Below are 18,023 nucleotides of genomic sequence, written 5' to 3'. Positions count from 1 at the left end.
ACAGTGAGTTTCAGTTATTGCATTAGCTAATGTGAACAAATGAAACCTTATTGTTGAATATCACCTCAATAATAACATAAAAATTTGTTAAAATATAACTTTGCATTATAATAAAATATCAGTAACTCATATTAAAGTTTTATAAAGGCTTTAAAACTCACATTTCTTTTGTTAAACATTCAATGTTTTTTATGTTATCAAGTGCAACAGTACACAAGACAAATGCACTGTTCTGTTACTGTTCAGCGACTCTTCGTCATGCTCTGCAATTTCTGACTATCAACTAACTGTGTATACATTATGTACGGTTTGCTGCTCATAGCTAATGTAAACGAGCGCCTGCAGGTAATAACAATCAATCACTCATCAACAGGGAGCACACGATTCTTCACTTCAGGCCTTCCGTGCATAACAAAGTTCAGTGCACAATGTCATCCATTCGTCCTGCTGCCATTTGCAGAGCGAGCAGCAAGGCCATGGTGCAGTTTAATGAGAGGGTAATAAAACTGGCGACCCGCTGACCTTTGCCGTTCAGGACTCCAAGAGGATTAGACATCTTTCCCAACATCTAGCAGGAGAAATAATATTCTGCTGCTCAGAACATCCAAGTCGTTTCAATGGCCATTTGGTGGTTTATGCGTTGGGTTCAATTCCAAGTACACAGGCAGAGAATGTCAAGAAGATTGCAGTGAAACACGAGTCTCGACAAACCTACATGGTTACGCTAATGCACACTACACTTTTTAAATCTAAAATGTGGCAGTAAACACATGCTGATAATTATAGAGGAGACAATATTTATGTTGTAAAACAAATGCCTGTTTTATCTTGCTGAAATGGGAGGAGTGCTTGGTAAGACTTTATTTTGATGGTCCCTATTGCACATTTTGTTATCTACGAGTCACATTGCAACTGCATGCTAATTAATTCTCAGTTGAGTATTAGTAAACTGTCTGCTTAATATCTGTTGATACTGCTCCTTCTACAGACATTAAACCCACCCAAGCTCATTCTGAAAACGTATTCCCGTGGACGTTTCTGGAGACCGCAAAATACGTCCCATGAGGTACGTATGGCTGCATTTCATTTTTTAAAGCGAACGCTACGGGGCGATGTGACACCGTTCTCTTTCGCGCTTGCCAGCTGACCACTTACCTCATTGTGGAGGGCTTTCCCGCTGCAGTCAGTTTGTTCGGTCAGCTCATCGTGTGCATCGGCGGACTTCAGATGCAGAGAGGAGGAGTTGACAAAGGTGTCCGAGTTTGAGTCTGGGGAAGAGCGAATCCAGAAACCAGGTAACACAAAAACAGAATGCAAAAAATAAAGCAAACGAGTTCATAGGGTGAGAACGTGGTGAAATCCGAAAACGTGGTAAAAAAAAAAAAAAAAAAAAACAAGACTAGGGTTTTTCTTTTTCTAGACAGCTTTTCTAAATTGTTGCTCAGGTTTAGGGAAGTGAGCGGGCGGGCGGGTCAGTTGGTAAAACTGGTTGGGTTCAGGGAAGGAGGAGGGTGGGTCAGCTGATTGGCCGGTCGCGCAGTCAATCATTTGGTCAGTCAGACAGTGGCCTCTGGTGGGTTGACGCGAGAACAGAGTGGGCACGAACGGCACTCGCGAGAGACGTTCGAGATACAAAAAAGCGCACACAGCGGCCTCTAGCAGATTCGCGACAACAAAAACTGCACAAATACGTACCTCCCGGGACGTATTTCGCGGTCTCCAGAAACGTCCGCTGGACTACGTTATCAGAATGAGCCTGGGTTGCATTTAAACGACTAAAAGAAACTCTGCAAGTACATGTCCACTGACACTAACTCTAACCCTAACCTAACAATCTAAACATAATCAATTGAGAATTAGCTGACATGTAGATGCAATGTAACATGTAAATTCAACAAAATGCATTAAAGGGCCCAAAGTAAAGTGATTCAGAGTGCTCATCTAACAGCTAAATGCAGTCTTTTTATGATTGTAATCTAATATATGAACACACACATGTAATGGGCCAGATTAGGTCAAATAATAATTGCATTTATTTATTTTTGGAGATTACCTTTTATTTTATTTTTTATTTTTTTTATAATAGTGTGACATGGATTGCTGAACATACAAAATGCCATTTAAAAAATAAAATTATATATGTACTACGAGTGTGATGTTGCATTTCAACAACAGTTTGACCACATAATTCTGTATATAAAAAAGCAAATCAAAATATCTGATATCATCACATAATAATCACATAAAGTCTCAAAACACTTTTGTAAGAGGAATTACTTTCTTCCGCCGTTCATACACATCTGCAGCTGACATCAAAACAACCCCGAAAAAGCCAGAGCAAAGTAAACAATACCAGATTACTGTGGTATAAATACAGCAATACACAACACAAAAGACAGAGAGATCGACTTAGAATGTCACTTACCTGATCTATAATGATTTGTTCAGCTGTAGCTTGAAACATATGCTGAAAAAATGCAGATTTTCTTTCCTAAGGATTTTTATTATTAATATAATTTTTTATTCATTCATTCTTTCATTGATTTTCCTTTCGGCTTAGTCCCTTTATTAATCTGTGGTCGCCACAGAGGAATGAACCGAAAATTATCCAGCATATGTTTTATGCAGCGGATGCCCTTCCAGCAGCAACCCACCAATTTTAGCTTACCCAATTCACCTGTAATGCAGGTTTTTTGGACTTGTGGGGGAAACCGGAGCATCCAGAGGAAACCCATGCGAACCTGGGGAGAACATGCAAACTCCACACAGAAACGCCAACTGATCCAGCCGAGGCTTAACCCAGCGGCCTTCTTGCTGTGAGGCGACTTGCTGTGAACACTACCTACTGCGCCACCACATCACCCTCTTATTAAAATAGGCACTGTCTTTATAAATAAACTACATAGTTGCAATCTAAACAACTACATTCTTGAAGAGAAAAGCCTCAAAAGTACATTATGTTGTCCAACAGCTGCAATATTTGGCAAACTTTAGAAAAACTTTTAATATGCCAAACTATTTTAAATGCAGTACTTTGGATCACATAAATAGAGACTTGGTGAGCAAAAAAACTCTTAAACATAAAACCATTACAAATTTTACTGTTCTAAAATGTTTATGTGTATATTTAAGGGGGCTCTAAAGGCTCCCCCTTTGCTGTAAACGAGGGTGGGGGGCAGTAGCTTATTTGCATTTCAAGAGCCTGTTTTGTTTCCACACAAAAAGGCACTTTCACAGCAAGCTATAATAAATGAAATATAATAAACGAGTAAAGGAGTAAATAAATAAATAAATAAATACAAAAATAAATGCTGAAACAATACAACTGAAACTGGTACAACTGAAACTGAAACTTTTTATTGTCAGTTTGTTTTTGAAATAAGTAAAATTAACAAATGAAACCTAATTGTAAAATGTTACCTCATTGATAACATTAAAAAGCTATAAATATAACTTTGCAAAAAACCCAAATATATATAAAAAGGCACTTTATATATATCATAAGTGCTTGTAATGATAATTTTTAATGATAACAATCAAAAGCTATAAATATAACTTTGCAAAAAACATAAATATATTTTAAAAAGGCACTTTATATATATCAGCAGTGCTTGTAATGGCAATTTCAATCGGCACATTCTTACTTGTTGTTTCCCTGTTTAGCTAAAAGTACATAAAATGCTTCATTTTATCAGACATAAAATAACATTTATGACAAGTCAAGACCATATCGCAAATTATATCTTTAAATTGCTCTGCTTTACAGGGAATTACACAAACAGAAACATTAAAGTTGTCACCACTGTGGATATATTAATACAAGTTTTTTTATATGGAGTTTTCAGAACTATCCAGTCATGAACAGGGCATAAACATTGAAATAAACCCAATTAATACAGATATTAAAGTGTCAATCTGTAGCATAATAAACACGCCCCAGTTAAGATTGAAATGAAATCATATCGAAAGTCATTTCATAACAGCAAGGTGCCAACGAGAATAAGATGTTCTTCCCACAAACACTCCTTTAAACCAGGAGAACCTTCTTTTGGTTGAAGCCAAGGTTGAGTATATGAGAACAGCACACACACACATACACACACACACACACATGGCTCAAAGGATTTATTACCTTGGACAACTTGGAGGCAGCACTCAAATATCAGAAGAGGCCAGAGCACTTTGAAAGAAGCAAGAGAGGAGCACAGAGAACTGTGAACAGGTAGGGATTTTTTGTTATTGTTGTTATTGTAACAGAACTGAGAGATGTGCAAGAAAAACAATGAAGCAATAAGTTTGTATTGCACCAAAGTTTCTCTCACCACACTGAGCACCTTGAAAAGACACTTGTATTTTGTAAGGGACACAAACTAAGTGGCGACTTTCGCACAGTTGGGTGCAGTGAACTATGCATGTACTTGACTTAATATAGCGCCTGTTGACTTTTTACAATGCAGAGCCGACATCCTCAGATTACTTGAAGTTCTTACACCAAAGACTTTAAACTCGGGGACTTTGGTTTAAAGACTTGCTCCTTGTTTATAGACTTACTTTATAGTGTGACATTGCTGGAGATGTTTTAGATGCCATTTCTTACAGTTACACTTAAAAAAAAAAAAAAATATATATATATATATATATATATATATATATATATATATATATCCTTTGAGCTGGTCTTCCCGATTTGGGTTTCAGGGTCTGGAATCTGCTAGTCAGGTGGCATGAAGTCAGATAAGAACAGTTGGAGGGATGAGTTCTAACTATAGATGCTGGTATCATATCAAACAAAGCCAATGTACATGAAGGGGTTTGGATTAGTGGGTGGATATTACAAAGATATGGTTGAAAGATGTGTTATATTACATTGGTTTATCCGGAAAATAAAGTAAATAGTTGTTCATTTGTAGATCGCTCTGTAGTTTTTGGTTGAAACTACAAAAAATATTGGGTTCCACACAATTGTTGGGACAACATGAAGGAATTAAGTTAACATTAGCTTTTATAAATGTAAGTGGATTGAACATAACACCTTTTAGTTGTTCTGTCCAAAAATCTTAAGAAATGTGTTGCTTCAGCTCATTTTAAATAAGTACTGTAGTTTGAACAAACGCTATTGATTCAGTGTAGGTTTGTAGGATATTACATTAAATGAAGCATGCAATGGTGGTAAACAGAAGTAAAAAGGTGGTAAAAGCACAACACTCACTGATTATACTGTATATTTCACACAAAACAATGAGTGCTGTGCTTCTACCACATTTTTTATCATCATTAATTGTTTCTTTTAAAGTAATTTCCAACCAAAAACTCAATCACATTTCAATTTCTGTCTTATTTTTTGCCTTTTTTGTATTTCCAATATCTATTATTATTAAAGACATTTATGGTATTGCACCAACACCGGCAATTGATTAAACCTTGTCAACTTGCTGTGAATTACCTTTATTTTTTAATAAGAATAATAATATACAGTACAATATGATAAAATACAGAAAATGCCATTATGTAATTATGACCGACATGTTGACCAATACTTAAGATACACTTTCTTTAAGTGATGAGGATGACAATAAAGTTGTTAGAAAATAAATAACCAATTTACAGCAAGTCACAATCAATTATCATTTTAATGCAATTTAAAATCAACAAAATTAAACAAAAATGTACAAAAATGTTAACGATTAATGTGTTACTGCTTTTTATCATTAATTCAAATCATACGGTCATGTTAAAAAGTCCAAAGTCTAACTGTAATAAATAAATAAATATATTAAAATAAGCAATATTTAAAAATCAACCAATGCTTTACTATTATATCTGCTTATTTTATGTTAACTAATGACATTATAGTGTACATATGAAAAATAGTTTAAAATATTTAATGGTACTAAAAATTGACTATGCAATAACTCATTGAGTTGGCATCCTCATTGGCTACAGTATGTTTCCATCCAAATATGCAAATTACAAAAAACATATGTGCATTAAAATGTGTCGAATAGAATTCCCATCCAATGAGTCAAAGAGAACAATATTGTAATTTCTGTATAAACTGGAACCAAATGGACCCTTTTCACAAGACTGTTATGAAGCGTTTAACAGTCATCAAAGTTTTTATTATTTAGAATTTTTTTTTTTATGTATGAACATTTATATGCATTTATGAATGCATTATATCATCTTTGCATCAAAATACAAAAAAAAAAAAAAAAAAAAAAAAAAAAAAGAATGACTGCTTATGCGAGGTGTTTCTAAAGTAGTGTCTATGGGGCTGAGAGTAATAATAACGTTATTCTCTTCTCTGGCTTCCGTCATCAGTTTTTTTCATTTTTCTGAAAGTCTTGATAACACCATGGTGGAGTTTTTATTATTAATATTTCAGCAGATAGGATTGCAAAAAAAATAAATAAATAAAAAAGCTACGGTAGAACATTGTTTTTTATATAATAAATTACTAACTTGCACCTCATAAGATGATGACAAAATGCAATGAACATGCACTAGCCTTAGGAGGTGCGAGATGCTTCTTTAGGTAATAATACCAACCCCCTTTGATGACGTACTTTGGAATTTTGAAATGACCAAAACAACACTTCAGATGTTTGTATTGCAGTTGGTCTTCTGGTTTGGTCACTGCAGTCCCATCATGCTCATTTTTGTTGTTTCAAAATACATTAAAATAAAATGACACGATTTTTATTTTTTTTTGGATGTGCATGCTGGAATTTATTCAGTAAATGTGTTTGCATCATGGTTTATTCACCAACACAGGCTCATTCTGAAAACGTAGCCCTATATACATTTCTGGAGATCTTGAAATATTTAGCCAGAAGTGCATATGGCTGCGTTTTGTTTTTAAAATGAATGCTACGGGGTGGTATGATGCTTACCAGCTGACCGCTTACCTCCATTTGGATGGCTTTCCCTCTGTTACATTTGTCCAGTTAGCTCGTCATGTACGTCAGTGGATTTGAGACACAGAGAGGAGTTGACCACGATGACCTGTGAAGAATGATTCCAGAAAGCAGATAATACAAAAAGAAGCCAAAAGATAAAATAAACAAGTAAATAACAGGGTGAGAATGTGGTAAAATCTAAAAACATGATAAAAATCAGGCGAGGGCTTTTCTTTTACTGGATAGCTTTTTAAAATTGTCCATTGACATTAAGGAAGTGGGTGGACGGGTCAATCAGTGCTTTTGAAAACACTATTGGTTGAGTTTAGATAAGGTCAGTTAGTCATTCAGTCAGTCAAACAGTCAGTCGACAGAGACCTCTGATGCAATTACGCGAGAAGAGCAGACGAGAAATTTGAGATCTCAAAAAGCATACGCAATGGCCTATGGAGGATTCGCGAAAACAAAAATTGCAAAAACGTATTTCCTGGAACGTATTTGGTGAACTCCAGAAATATTTATAGAGGTACGTTTTTAGAATAAGCCTGGGTTGTTATTTGCAGTTTCTCTACTGTGTCCTACTCATTTGTGCTCATACGTTTTTTTCTCTGCACATTTTTAAAATGTATGTGCGTCTTGCTGTTTTCTTGCATGTTTTCTCTGCATATATCCAAAATGTACATAGAAATATTTGAATGGAAACATACAGTAGCTACTGATGCATTAAAAGTGCTGAAAGCCAGTCTAAATGTTTTAAAGCTGTTCCCGAAACACAGAAGCAACAAATTGGCTCTGCAATTAATATTTAGAAGTGGTCAGTAGCAGCAGCATTATGTTAATTTCTCCTCAAATGTCTTCAGGGAGACACTGATTTTCATCCTGCACACCGAGAGGGTTAAGAGGTGCACAGGGACATTTGAGATCTCTGGAGAATTCGTCTGTCCACAGGAGCCATTTTAACTGGGCCAGGCTGACAGGACAGAAGAAGAGATTTTATCGCCAATCAGAGAAATAGGAGGGCGATAGACTGAGCGAAATTGGCTTTGCCTATTACCGCGGGTGATTTTCCTCACTTAAACACCCCGCGGAATCGCATCTTCTGTACTCTAAATAAAGTACTGACAAGCAGGCTGATTTATAACGTGGCCATTTCCTCACCTTAAACATGTGTTGCTTCGATCCGAGACCTCGGAGTCCCATTGCCAGCCTTCCCTAAGAGAAAAAGCAGACTTAATGCTCCCATTCATATTGAGTTTGTGCGCCGTTAGAGAGACTTAGTTATGCGCTGGTGTGATTAGGTGATTGCTTAAAATAAGGTTTTCGTCGTGACAGTAAAATACCACTATAAATGAGTCAATTTTGTAAAGCGAGTGTAATTTTAGATATTACAGATGCTGGGAAATATTGTGAAGGCCCCTAGGCATAGCTGGAATTTGAACGCGTGTCACCTTGCTAATGCATTGTATGCTAATGATATGTACGCCATTACTCCCTAAGTGGCTTTTCTTGCTGAACTTCACCACATTGGAGGAAATGTAAATAACTAGCACTAACCGAGGGCTGTGTGAGGCTGCTGTGATAGCCTATCATTTGACAAATGACTGTGTCCTACTAAACATGTCAGCAGCGCAATTCAGATAGAGGGGGAAAAAGGTTAGTGGTATAGTTTAAAACTTGAGCATGTCATTAGACTTGCTTTTCATATAGTAGTGTGAAGTGGTAGTTTACTCATGCACTGTTATTACTGCTATACAGCCCGGCTTGCCGCTGGCATGTAATTATGTTATGAAGCATGGCTTTGCTTTCCCAGCAGGATGAAAATGTCTCCTTTTATGCGGCAGGCTCTTCAGATCTGAGACACAGGTGTAAAAAAAAAAACTCTGAAAACTACACAGATGCTGTTGAACTTTGCACAATACACCTCTAAATTATGAAGTAGGATGGGAATATTCCTTCTTTTAATCAGAGAATGCCCAAGATGGCCTTGCGATGAAGCGTTTTCTCGTCCCCATATAAGCATGTGATGGTGCTGAGTGGTGTGAAGCTCAGGTTGCGTGTAAACTGAAGACCCTCGGCTTGGCAAGCCTCAATGTTCAGTGATATTTCGCTTTAGAAGGGTTGAAGAGCTTGTTTTCCAAAATGAACAGAAGCCAAGGGCTGCTGGGGTCATACTAAAAAGAGTCTGGGGTGTTTCGATAATTTGTCATTCTGAATAATTTGCGCTGCAATCAAAGAATGTGTTATAGTGCGTCTCAAACAGCAGGCAGATTGTACATTAGTGACCCATACTGTACCCCGACTTATTGTACCACTGGGTTTAACTGACCCTGCTTTTACCTCCTAACATTTTATTTGCAGCTATACACTAGTCTGAAACTATTTGCTGTATTTCCACTTATAAACTGGAATATTAACCTGCAAACCTAATAGCTAATAGCCTCCGGCTGCCAGAGTCGAGGCCATAATCAATCAATGCAATCTGAAGGAGGACACACATATTGAATAGCCTCAGCTCGGGTTTATTTCTGATTTCATGGCCACTTTAACCGTCTCCAATAATGGTTTGTAGCTTAAAAGGGCACACATTTAGGAAAACAAACATAGATAATCTCTTATATATTCATGCTCTATTTTTCTTTATTGAGATTGACCATTTCAGTTTTCCACTACATACAGGGAATCTGTAGGTTTCAAGTTAAATTGAAGACTTTTTAAGACATTTTTAGGGCCATTATGATTAAAATTACGGACTCATACAGGTATTCTAAATGGCCTAGTTGGAAAAGAATTTTATTTGCCCTATCAAACTTTTTTAATATCACTTAATACATTTATTAATACAGTAATAATAATTTAATAATTCAAAAATAAAATTTAGTTAATTCTGAGCAAAATATTTTAAGTATTGTGTAAAAACAAGCAGTCTCTAGTTGTATACATACACTTTTTAAACATGACCTTTCTTAAAAATAGAAAATAAAATAAAAAATGTTTTTAAAGATTTTTAAAAACTATAATAAACTAAATACATACACAGCAATCTGTCCAGGTCAGCTTCTCTAACAGTAAATACAAGGAAAACTTCAACAACAAAAAAATGTTATGGTAAGAAAAATAATGAAAACATTACGGTAAATGGAGTTAAAAATTTGTTTTTTTTAGATAAATTGTTGATGATTGGATGGGTGTTAGCCAGAACTGGTAGCTATACATGAACAATAGAAAATTAAGACCTATTAAAAAAGATTTAAGACCTGCAACACAATATTTTAGTAAATTTAAGACTTTTTAAGGCCTAAAATTTTGTTTATGTGATAAAAGACATTTTCAGACCCTGCAGATACTCTGTACATATGTAAGCATTCTTTAGCATTCCTCTATTTACGAGTGTTCCCCAGTACACTATTGTGAAGTTGTTTGTTTAATATGCATTTTATTCTGTTTTTGAATGTTTCTGTTAAGAACTTTTATTTTGGTGGTATGTCCTCTGAGGAGGAGGGTAAGGTGTGTGTGTGTGTGTGAAAAATAGCAGGTAGAGTGTGACAGGCTAGGAGACTTGTGTAGATCTCTTTCTCTTGGAGTTTTGTTTAATAAAATAGTTAGTTGTCGGTATTTTCAAGTCCATCATCTTTATTTACATTCACTCACTGGCAGTCAAAACTCTACGCCTTACACTATCATTGGACAAAAAAAAAGTTTATAGGTTTTATAAAGAGCTTATTGGTTCTGAAACAAGCAAAAGTGCTGTTTTTTTTCCAATCTCAAGAGCAAATGTGACATTAATTTTATGCAACATATTTAATTCACAGACAAAACAAATTTTTGTCTTTGCTTAGTCAAAGAAAGTGAAAAGAAAAGGAGAAAAAGTGTCCTTGTTTCTAACAATTAGGTTAAATTTTCGTATATAATGTCACTAGTTATGTTTCCATTTAAAGATGCAAATTAAATTTATGCACATAACTGGAATAATGTATATACAGCATTTCCATCCAATGAGTAACAGAATTTCTTCCTGGTTAACTGGCATCAAATATCAACAATAAAAACGGAATTCACTGCGGTAGGAGAAGCTGTGTTAATCTTTTCTTTATTTAATAAATGACAGTTCTAGAGATAATTAATATTATAATAACGGCAATATTGAAACTGTTAAGGTGTTTTAGAATGACCAAAACAACATTTCAGATGTTTTACAATGTGCTCAGTCTGCTGGTTTGTCCATTCACACACATTTTTTTCATCACATGATCTCTTCACAAAATCACATGACTTTTTTCAATGCGCATACTGGAATTTGTTCATTAAAAGTGTTTACATCATAGTTTATGCACACCTTTATCAAATAATCCGTTTATTCTACTCAGTTTTGCGCATACATTATTTATGCACATTTTCAAAATTTATTCGCATCTTGGTGTTTCCATCAACAGTTTTTTTTATGCCCTTATTCAAAATTTGCTGATACTATTGTTGATACTTTCAGTAGTTATACAATCATTAAATCTGACATTAAATGTAAAAACATTGTCTGTGTGGTGTTATAATGACTATAATATACTCTAAACATTAACGTTGAGATCATTTTTATCAAAACTAAGGTCCAAATATAAACTAGATGTCATACAAACGAAGGAAAACAAACCTTTTTGTTTGATGTTTGATGTTTTTGTGATCTTTGAACAAAGTAAATTGTGATTGGCTTAAACTATGTTTACTCTTTTTTTAAATCATCTACATGTATTTAGTCTGGGTCCATTGTGTTCTATTTGATATTATGCTGCCCACAACTTTTGAAGGATGGGATGATATCACACAACCTGTTCATTCTGGCATTCACCGAAATTGTCTGCTTATACTGAACCACACATTCATTTGTGCCAAAACAGCAGATTTGTTTAGACTGGTGTTGAACAACAAAACATATTCACCTGAATATCTCAGTGAAAATCAGGCTGTGTAATAGCATTTCTCACATTGTTTTTTTTTTTTTTTTTTCAGACAGACTTTACATTAAACATTAAGTGGAATGGAAAATTAAACCGAAAGCAAATCGAGGTTTTTCCACAATATATCTTGCCTTTAGATCACATTCTTAACACAAAATAAACTGTGATTGACACAAACAATGTTTAAAGCTCACTTAAAGGGATCTATATTTAATCTTAAGCCATTTTGTCCATATTGTTTGCGCATAGGCTGATTATACACAACCAGCTAATTTTGCCAATCATAATTTGGCTGCTTCTACTACAGGACAGAACAATTTGTGTAAAATTTGAAAATTAGCTTGAACTCACAGGTGTTTAACAGCAAAAAAAAAAAAAAAAAAAAAAAAAAGTATATTCTCTTCTCTATTAAAAGCTTACATGAGTGTTATCTGATAGAATCTTATGGTTACTTAAAGTTTAGCACAAGATTCAAAACAGACCTGAAACCCATTTTTGAGTCATGACCTGCCAGTTATTCATGGTATGACAGATAGGACAACTTTGCAGCAGTATTAAAATAAAGTGTAAAAATAATAATAATAATAATTCCTTACATTTATATAGTGCTTTTTTGGGCACTCAAAACGCTTTACACATTTTTGGGGAGAATCTCCTTACCCAACACTAGAGTGCAGCATCCACCTGGATGGAGTGATAGCAGCCATATTGCATTCATAGTCGGTAAAAGATTTGGACGTAGTATCCATATCCATTGACGTCACCCATATGTTTCTGAAGAGCTATAAGTGGGCGTGGCCAACCGGCACCATTTTGTTTGCCTCATCATCTCATCATCGCCTCTTCGCGGAGTAACCAAAAAAGGGTAAAGGGGCAGAGCATGAGCGGAGCTAAAGATGCCTGCTAGCATTTTGTTTAGACTGGCTTTTTTTGGGAGAATCGCTTAATACTTCATTACCTGCAACTCGTTTGTGTTCTGACCACATGTGCTTGGTTGTACATTATATCAACAAAGGGTTTAGACTTTAAAAAAACACTGCTGTAATACATTAAGCCACTAAACATTGCTGAAAAACGTGAATTATTTCCAAACACTTCAAATGTAGTCTGTGTTAGTAAATGCAAGGCTATTTATGGAATCCAGGCATAACACTGTATGACAACGTTTCAGATGACTGTTCTGTAGCCTACAGCTAATCAATCTGTCAGATTCTGGAGTGCATTACAGGTCTAAACAAATTTTAAATGATAAATGATCTTAAGTAAAACAAATACATTTATAGAGATGGTATATAAGTAAATAATTTCACTTACCTGGGAAATGGAGGCCACTTGAATGGTTTGTGAGCACATTTAAGTGCACACAGCATGCCATGTTATCTGATAATTGTAGGAAATAATTCCAAAAGGCAATTGACTGTGTAAAGCCACATGAAACAAAACTAAAATCTGATGAATATGGCGAGCTCAGTGGCTTATCAGCCGGAATCAGCTGAGGTGACCAGTGAGACGAAGCTCTCACTCAAGTGGCCACACCCTTAATTATGCAGATTTAATATAACTTAATAAAAACTAAACGGATGAGTTATAAAAAAATGTACCCCCTCTCATAGTCATTAAGGCTATCATTAGCTATATACACCAAAGCCATCTTTTGTACCAGGCTGTAAACATGTATCACCAGCTGCCCAGTTTACGATTGCAGTCAGTAGACATCTGGAGTTCCTGGAGCCAGCCCCTAAAGGCGAGTCAATGAATTGCAGTTTCAGTTACTTCCGTATTGGCTTCACAAGGGAGAGCACGATGTTGCCGTTTGAACACCACACACCATCTGATCATGGAGAGGAGACAGAGGATGGAGCCAATTATGATATGGGGATGGTTAGAAGGCCATGATGGACAGAGGCCAGTGGGCAAATTTGGCCAGGATGCTGGGGTTAAACCCTTTCGAAGGACATCATGGGATTTTTAATGACCACAGAGAGTCAGGACCTCAGTTTAACGTCTCATCTGAAAGACGGATAATACATTAACAACTAATAATAAACAACAATTATTAATGCATTCATAAATCATACACTGTTCATTCAAAATATAACCATTTTTAATCATGAATTAGATTATATGTCATGCGCTAATGCTAATTTAAGCAACTTATTATCACATTATATGCATAAATTAACACTATTCTAAATGAATGCATGCTTTTTATTCCATGACGCCTTAAGCAAATGAAATTAACTTTATTGTATAGTGTAACTTGACTTAATTACACGGTGCATGCTTTCTCTTGTTCATCCTGACACTGATAATAATAAGCAAAATTTGTATTACCATCCTAACCAGTAATAACCCACCATGGTTTTATTCTCTATGATGCAACCAATTGAAATAATAGTTGTCAGCTTTTACGCCAAGAGAAATGACAAGCCAAACCATGCATAATGATGTGTGCAATGAATCACATGCATGTTGAAAGATGACACTCAAATGTCAGATTTCAGCAGCTTATGATCCACAAAACGCTTGCATTTATAGCCCATTATGCTCTGTGCAGTGTCTATAAGAGGCCAATCAGTGTGCTATTGTGTATGGAATATGCCACTCGGTCAGATGACTGATGTTGCACAGAATGCAATTTCAAAGAGTTATTTATGAAAAAAAAGAAGATGGCCACTGCATAAAACAAGCTGCTTGGTTTTGGCTCTGAGATGAGATTGAGAATACCATTAGCTGGAGTCAGCGACAAGAGAGGGACAAGAGTCATCGAGAGCCCTAGACTACTAGATCATTCCAAATAAACAAGCTCAGTGCAAAACCTACTCTACTGCCTACCTAGACTCCATTTCACCTTGATCCGTCAAAATTATTTTTTCAGCCAGAAAGGAATCATGTAATGCATTGCGATGAGCTGGATGACCAAAAAATAAAAAAAATTAAATAATAATAATAATAAATTCTCAATCTTAAGCATATTCACAGTGCTGAAATATACTGATAAAAGACAGTGATTAGACTAAATTAAAGATGGTATGTTTTTCTAAAATGAAATAGGCAATGTATTGCATGTGTTTGTTATATTTTAAAGAAAACAATAATTAAAAAAACTAAAATATATTTATTCTTGGTTGTTCTTTATTCTTGAATCTTAAAATTTAATTAATATTCTTGTATGTAGGCTATTGCATATAAACTGCAAAACTAGATGCAGTTTTCTAACATGAAATAAATCTATTTAAAGTTTCCAAAAAAAGATAAAATCCCAAGTGCAAATTAGGCCGGCTGATCTCACAAGGAAACCTAAGTATTTAACGTTTTGTGAGTTAGTGGCTAATTCATATCCATTCATACGAGTTCAATCGTATGTAAATGTACGATTTTAAACAGAAGGCGTGGCCAGGGGCGGACTGGGACAAAAAATTAGCCCTGGCACTGTAGCCACACCAGCCCACATTATCATACAAACATCAACTACCTATATTGGTGTACAGATGATGAAATAACACAAGCAGTACCATATGTAATAGATATTTAAACGTTTAATGTATGTTACTGGAACAAAAACAACCCATTTATAATTTTTTTTTTTACATACATACATTCATATCATTCATTTTCTTTTCAGCTTAGTCCCTTTATTAATCTGGGTTCACCACAGCGGAATGAACCGCCAACTTATCCAGCATATATTTCATACAACGGATGCCCTCCCAGCTGCAACCCATCACTGGAAAACACACATACACTACGGACAATTTAGCCTACTCAATTCACCTGCAGCGCATGTGTTTGGACTGTGAGGGAAACTGGAGCACCCAGAGGAAACCCATACGTGCGCAGGGAGAACATGCAAACTCCACACAGAAACGCCAACTGCTTTCTCTGAGCTTTTTGGCACCGCATTTCCTTTTTGCGGCCCATCTCTGATGAATTAGCTTGTTTTGCACTTACTGTTTGTAAGTTTTGTTGTTACCGATTGGGCCAAATGCTTAACATTTATTATTATTATTACTATTATCATCATCACCATATTATCTTGCAATAGATAAAAGCTGCCTGCATGTAAAAACAATACATGTAAAAAAAATACAAATAAAAACTGACCGGCCCACATTTAAAAAAATGGCCTGGCCCTTCTGGCATTTGCCAGAATTGCCAGATTGCCAGTCAACCCCATCCCTAACCCGACCGTCATTGGGTGATAAGCAAATCGTACTAAATTGTGCGAATTAGATCGTACGAATTCATACGAATAAGCCACTAAATAAAAAAGTTACGAATTACCGTGAGATTTTGTTGAATTAGGTGCTCTCCATAAACTTAAAACATGTATAAACTTACTGGATAAAATGCATACACATGACATTACAGTTTCGACAAATTTATATTTGTGTTGTATATCACTGTCTGCCATTGTAATGAACAGCCAAAATCCAAAAGAATGATTATTTATTAAAAAAAAAGTCACTTACAAGGCTTTACTTCAGATACAATTCTGATATACTGCAGGTGACATTCACATTCAAGTGTGCACACTTGTATTCAAAAACTGCAAGCCACCTTGTCACAATATCTTAAAAAAAACACTGTGCACCTGAGTCAAAACCATTTGTCAAGCATTTAGAAAATCACAAATGGATGCTTATATCCAGCCTGACACCCATATGCAGGCAACAGACAGCATGCATGCTTTTGGAACAAAGCTAAAAATCTTGAACACATGCTCACTAAAATACTTCCAGCTCATCTGGCTGAAAGCCAATACGATTCCATGCTGGAGACAGTCAAATCCAAACATGTCAAAATCCCATATTAGTGCTAGGCTAGCGTACTAGTGAGGACACACTGGCTGGATCTAAACTGTATATGTGAGTGGATTTGAAAAGATGAATGACTAGAGCCGCAGAGGTTTTGCTGACTAGGCCCAAAGCCTCTCTAATGGAACATAATGCACCGCACTGTCACACTGCATCACATCTCAGCAGATGGGATAACTGTCGTCCTACTTTGCCCCATCCTTTTCACCTGAATTGCTCTTTTCCATAAACCGTTTGAACTTAATGGAGTATTTAAGTTAGTCGGACCAATTTTCAGGAGTCTGCTTAATGAGGATGAATGCTCACTGATTGACTTGTAAAAATGAGTTTTGAATTGTGCAAACATCTATCCAAATGTTTAATAAGAGCGAAATTGAATTGACCTTTCATATTGGTTTTCTCGCACCCAGAGATACTTCTGAATCCTTGAGCCACCGGACTGCATCAAGATGATGAAAAAAGCCAAGGTTTTAGATCCAACTGCTGCTGGGCAAGGCGGTAAGAATAATATAATTGTGCTCTCTCCCTTATGGCAGGCTGACACCGGCAACAAACCTTATCCAACAGCTCTATTACTGAATTACCGAAACAACAAATCCAGCCATGTTCTCCATGAAGACCTGCTAGTACAAAAACACGATGGTGGCGGCGGAGGGAAGGGGTTGTTTTGTAATTCTTTCTTTCTTTTTTTTCCCTCCTTAATGGTCACTTTTCCCAGAGGATGCAATTTAGCTAATCAGTTTTCATTGTGTTCATAATGATGAGAGTATGGCAATGGAATTCGACACACTTCATAGGACATGAGTCTCATTTGGAGAAGTTATCCCACAGTAAGCGTCGGCGTTAAAATGCAACGGCGGACTTTCTAGATAAAATCTAATGACCTCCTCTCCACGGCAAAGTGAATAATGTATCTGTCCCTGAGGAGTTAGATAGCGAGATAAAAGTGAGAGCTGAATCCAACGTAGCCACACAAATTTATTTAAACTCACGAATGATCAAACAGCTGGTTAAAGTCGTAGGTTGTGGTTTTGGAAACTGGCCGGCTGTGTACAAGATGCAAATGAAGAGGAGGCTGTGAATGTGGCTTATGCAATCAGAGGCTTCATCAATGCCTTGTGTGCCCTTCATCTGGAAGCTCGCTAAACCACCCAGCGAGAATTTGCTGTCATTCAGCTTGGGTTTCTTTCAATCGTGTAACCATGGATGCGAGGAAAAACCATCAACTGACCCAAATGTGAAGTGCCTGTGCTGTGAAGGACAGTAAATAGAGCCAGAAAAGAGGAGGAGGAGGAGGAATGGACCAAGCTGGAATCAAACCTTGATTTATTTCAGGAAAAAACACCCTCTTAACAATTCAT

General features: G+C 36.1%; 1 protein-coding gene across 8 annotated transcripts in view; it reads left to right on the top strand.

Annotated features, from left to right (window-relative positions):
• The first annotated feature begins 4,151 nt into the window (after positions 1-4,151).
• The window catches only part of igfn1.1 (immunoglobulin like and fibronectin type III domain containing 1, tandem duplicate 1), a 66,490-nt gene continuing 52,618 nt past the window's right edge, over positions 4,152-18,023 (top strand). For 7 of the 8 annotated variants that reach the window (XM_073952955.1, XM_073952951.1, XM_073952957.1 and 4 more), the window contains exons 1-2: positions 4,165-4,222; positions 17,073-17,160. In XM_073952955.1, the coding sequence (XP_073809056.1) occupies positions 17,112-17,160 (49 nt within the window). In that variant the 5' untranslated portion in view covers positions 4,165-4,222; positions 17,073-17,111. Of the gene's footprint in view, positions 4,223-17,072; positions 17,161-18,023 lie in introns of all 8 variants that reach the window. The other variant, NM_001430846.1, reaches the window with a different exon arrangement.

The sequence above is a fragment of the Danio rerio genome, chromosome 6, assembly GCF_049306965.1.
Source record: "Danio rerio strain Tuebingen ecotype United States chromosome 6, GRCz12tu, whole genome shotgun sequence".
Classification (NCBI taxonomy): domain Eukaryota; kingdom Metazoa; phylum Chordata; class Actinopteri; order Cypriniformes; family Danionidae; genus Danio; species Danio rerio.
The sequence above is the reverse complement of the archived record's forward strand: the minus strand, read 5'-3'. Positions and strand labels throughout refer to the sequence as shown.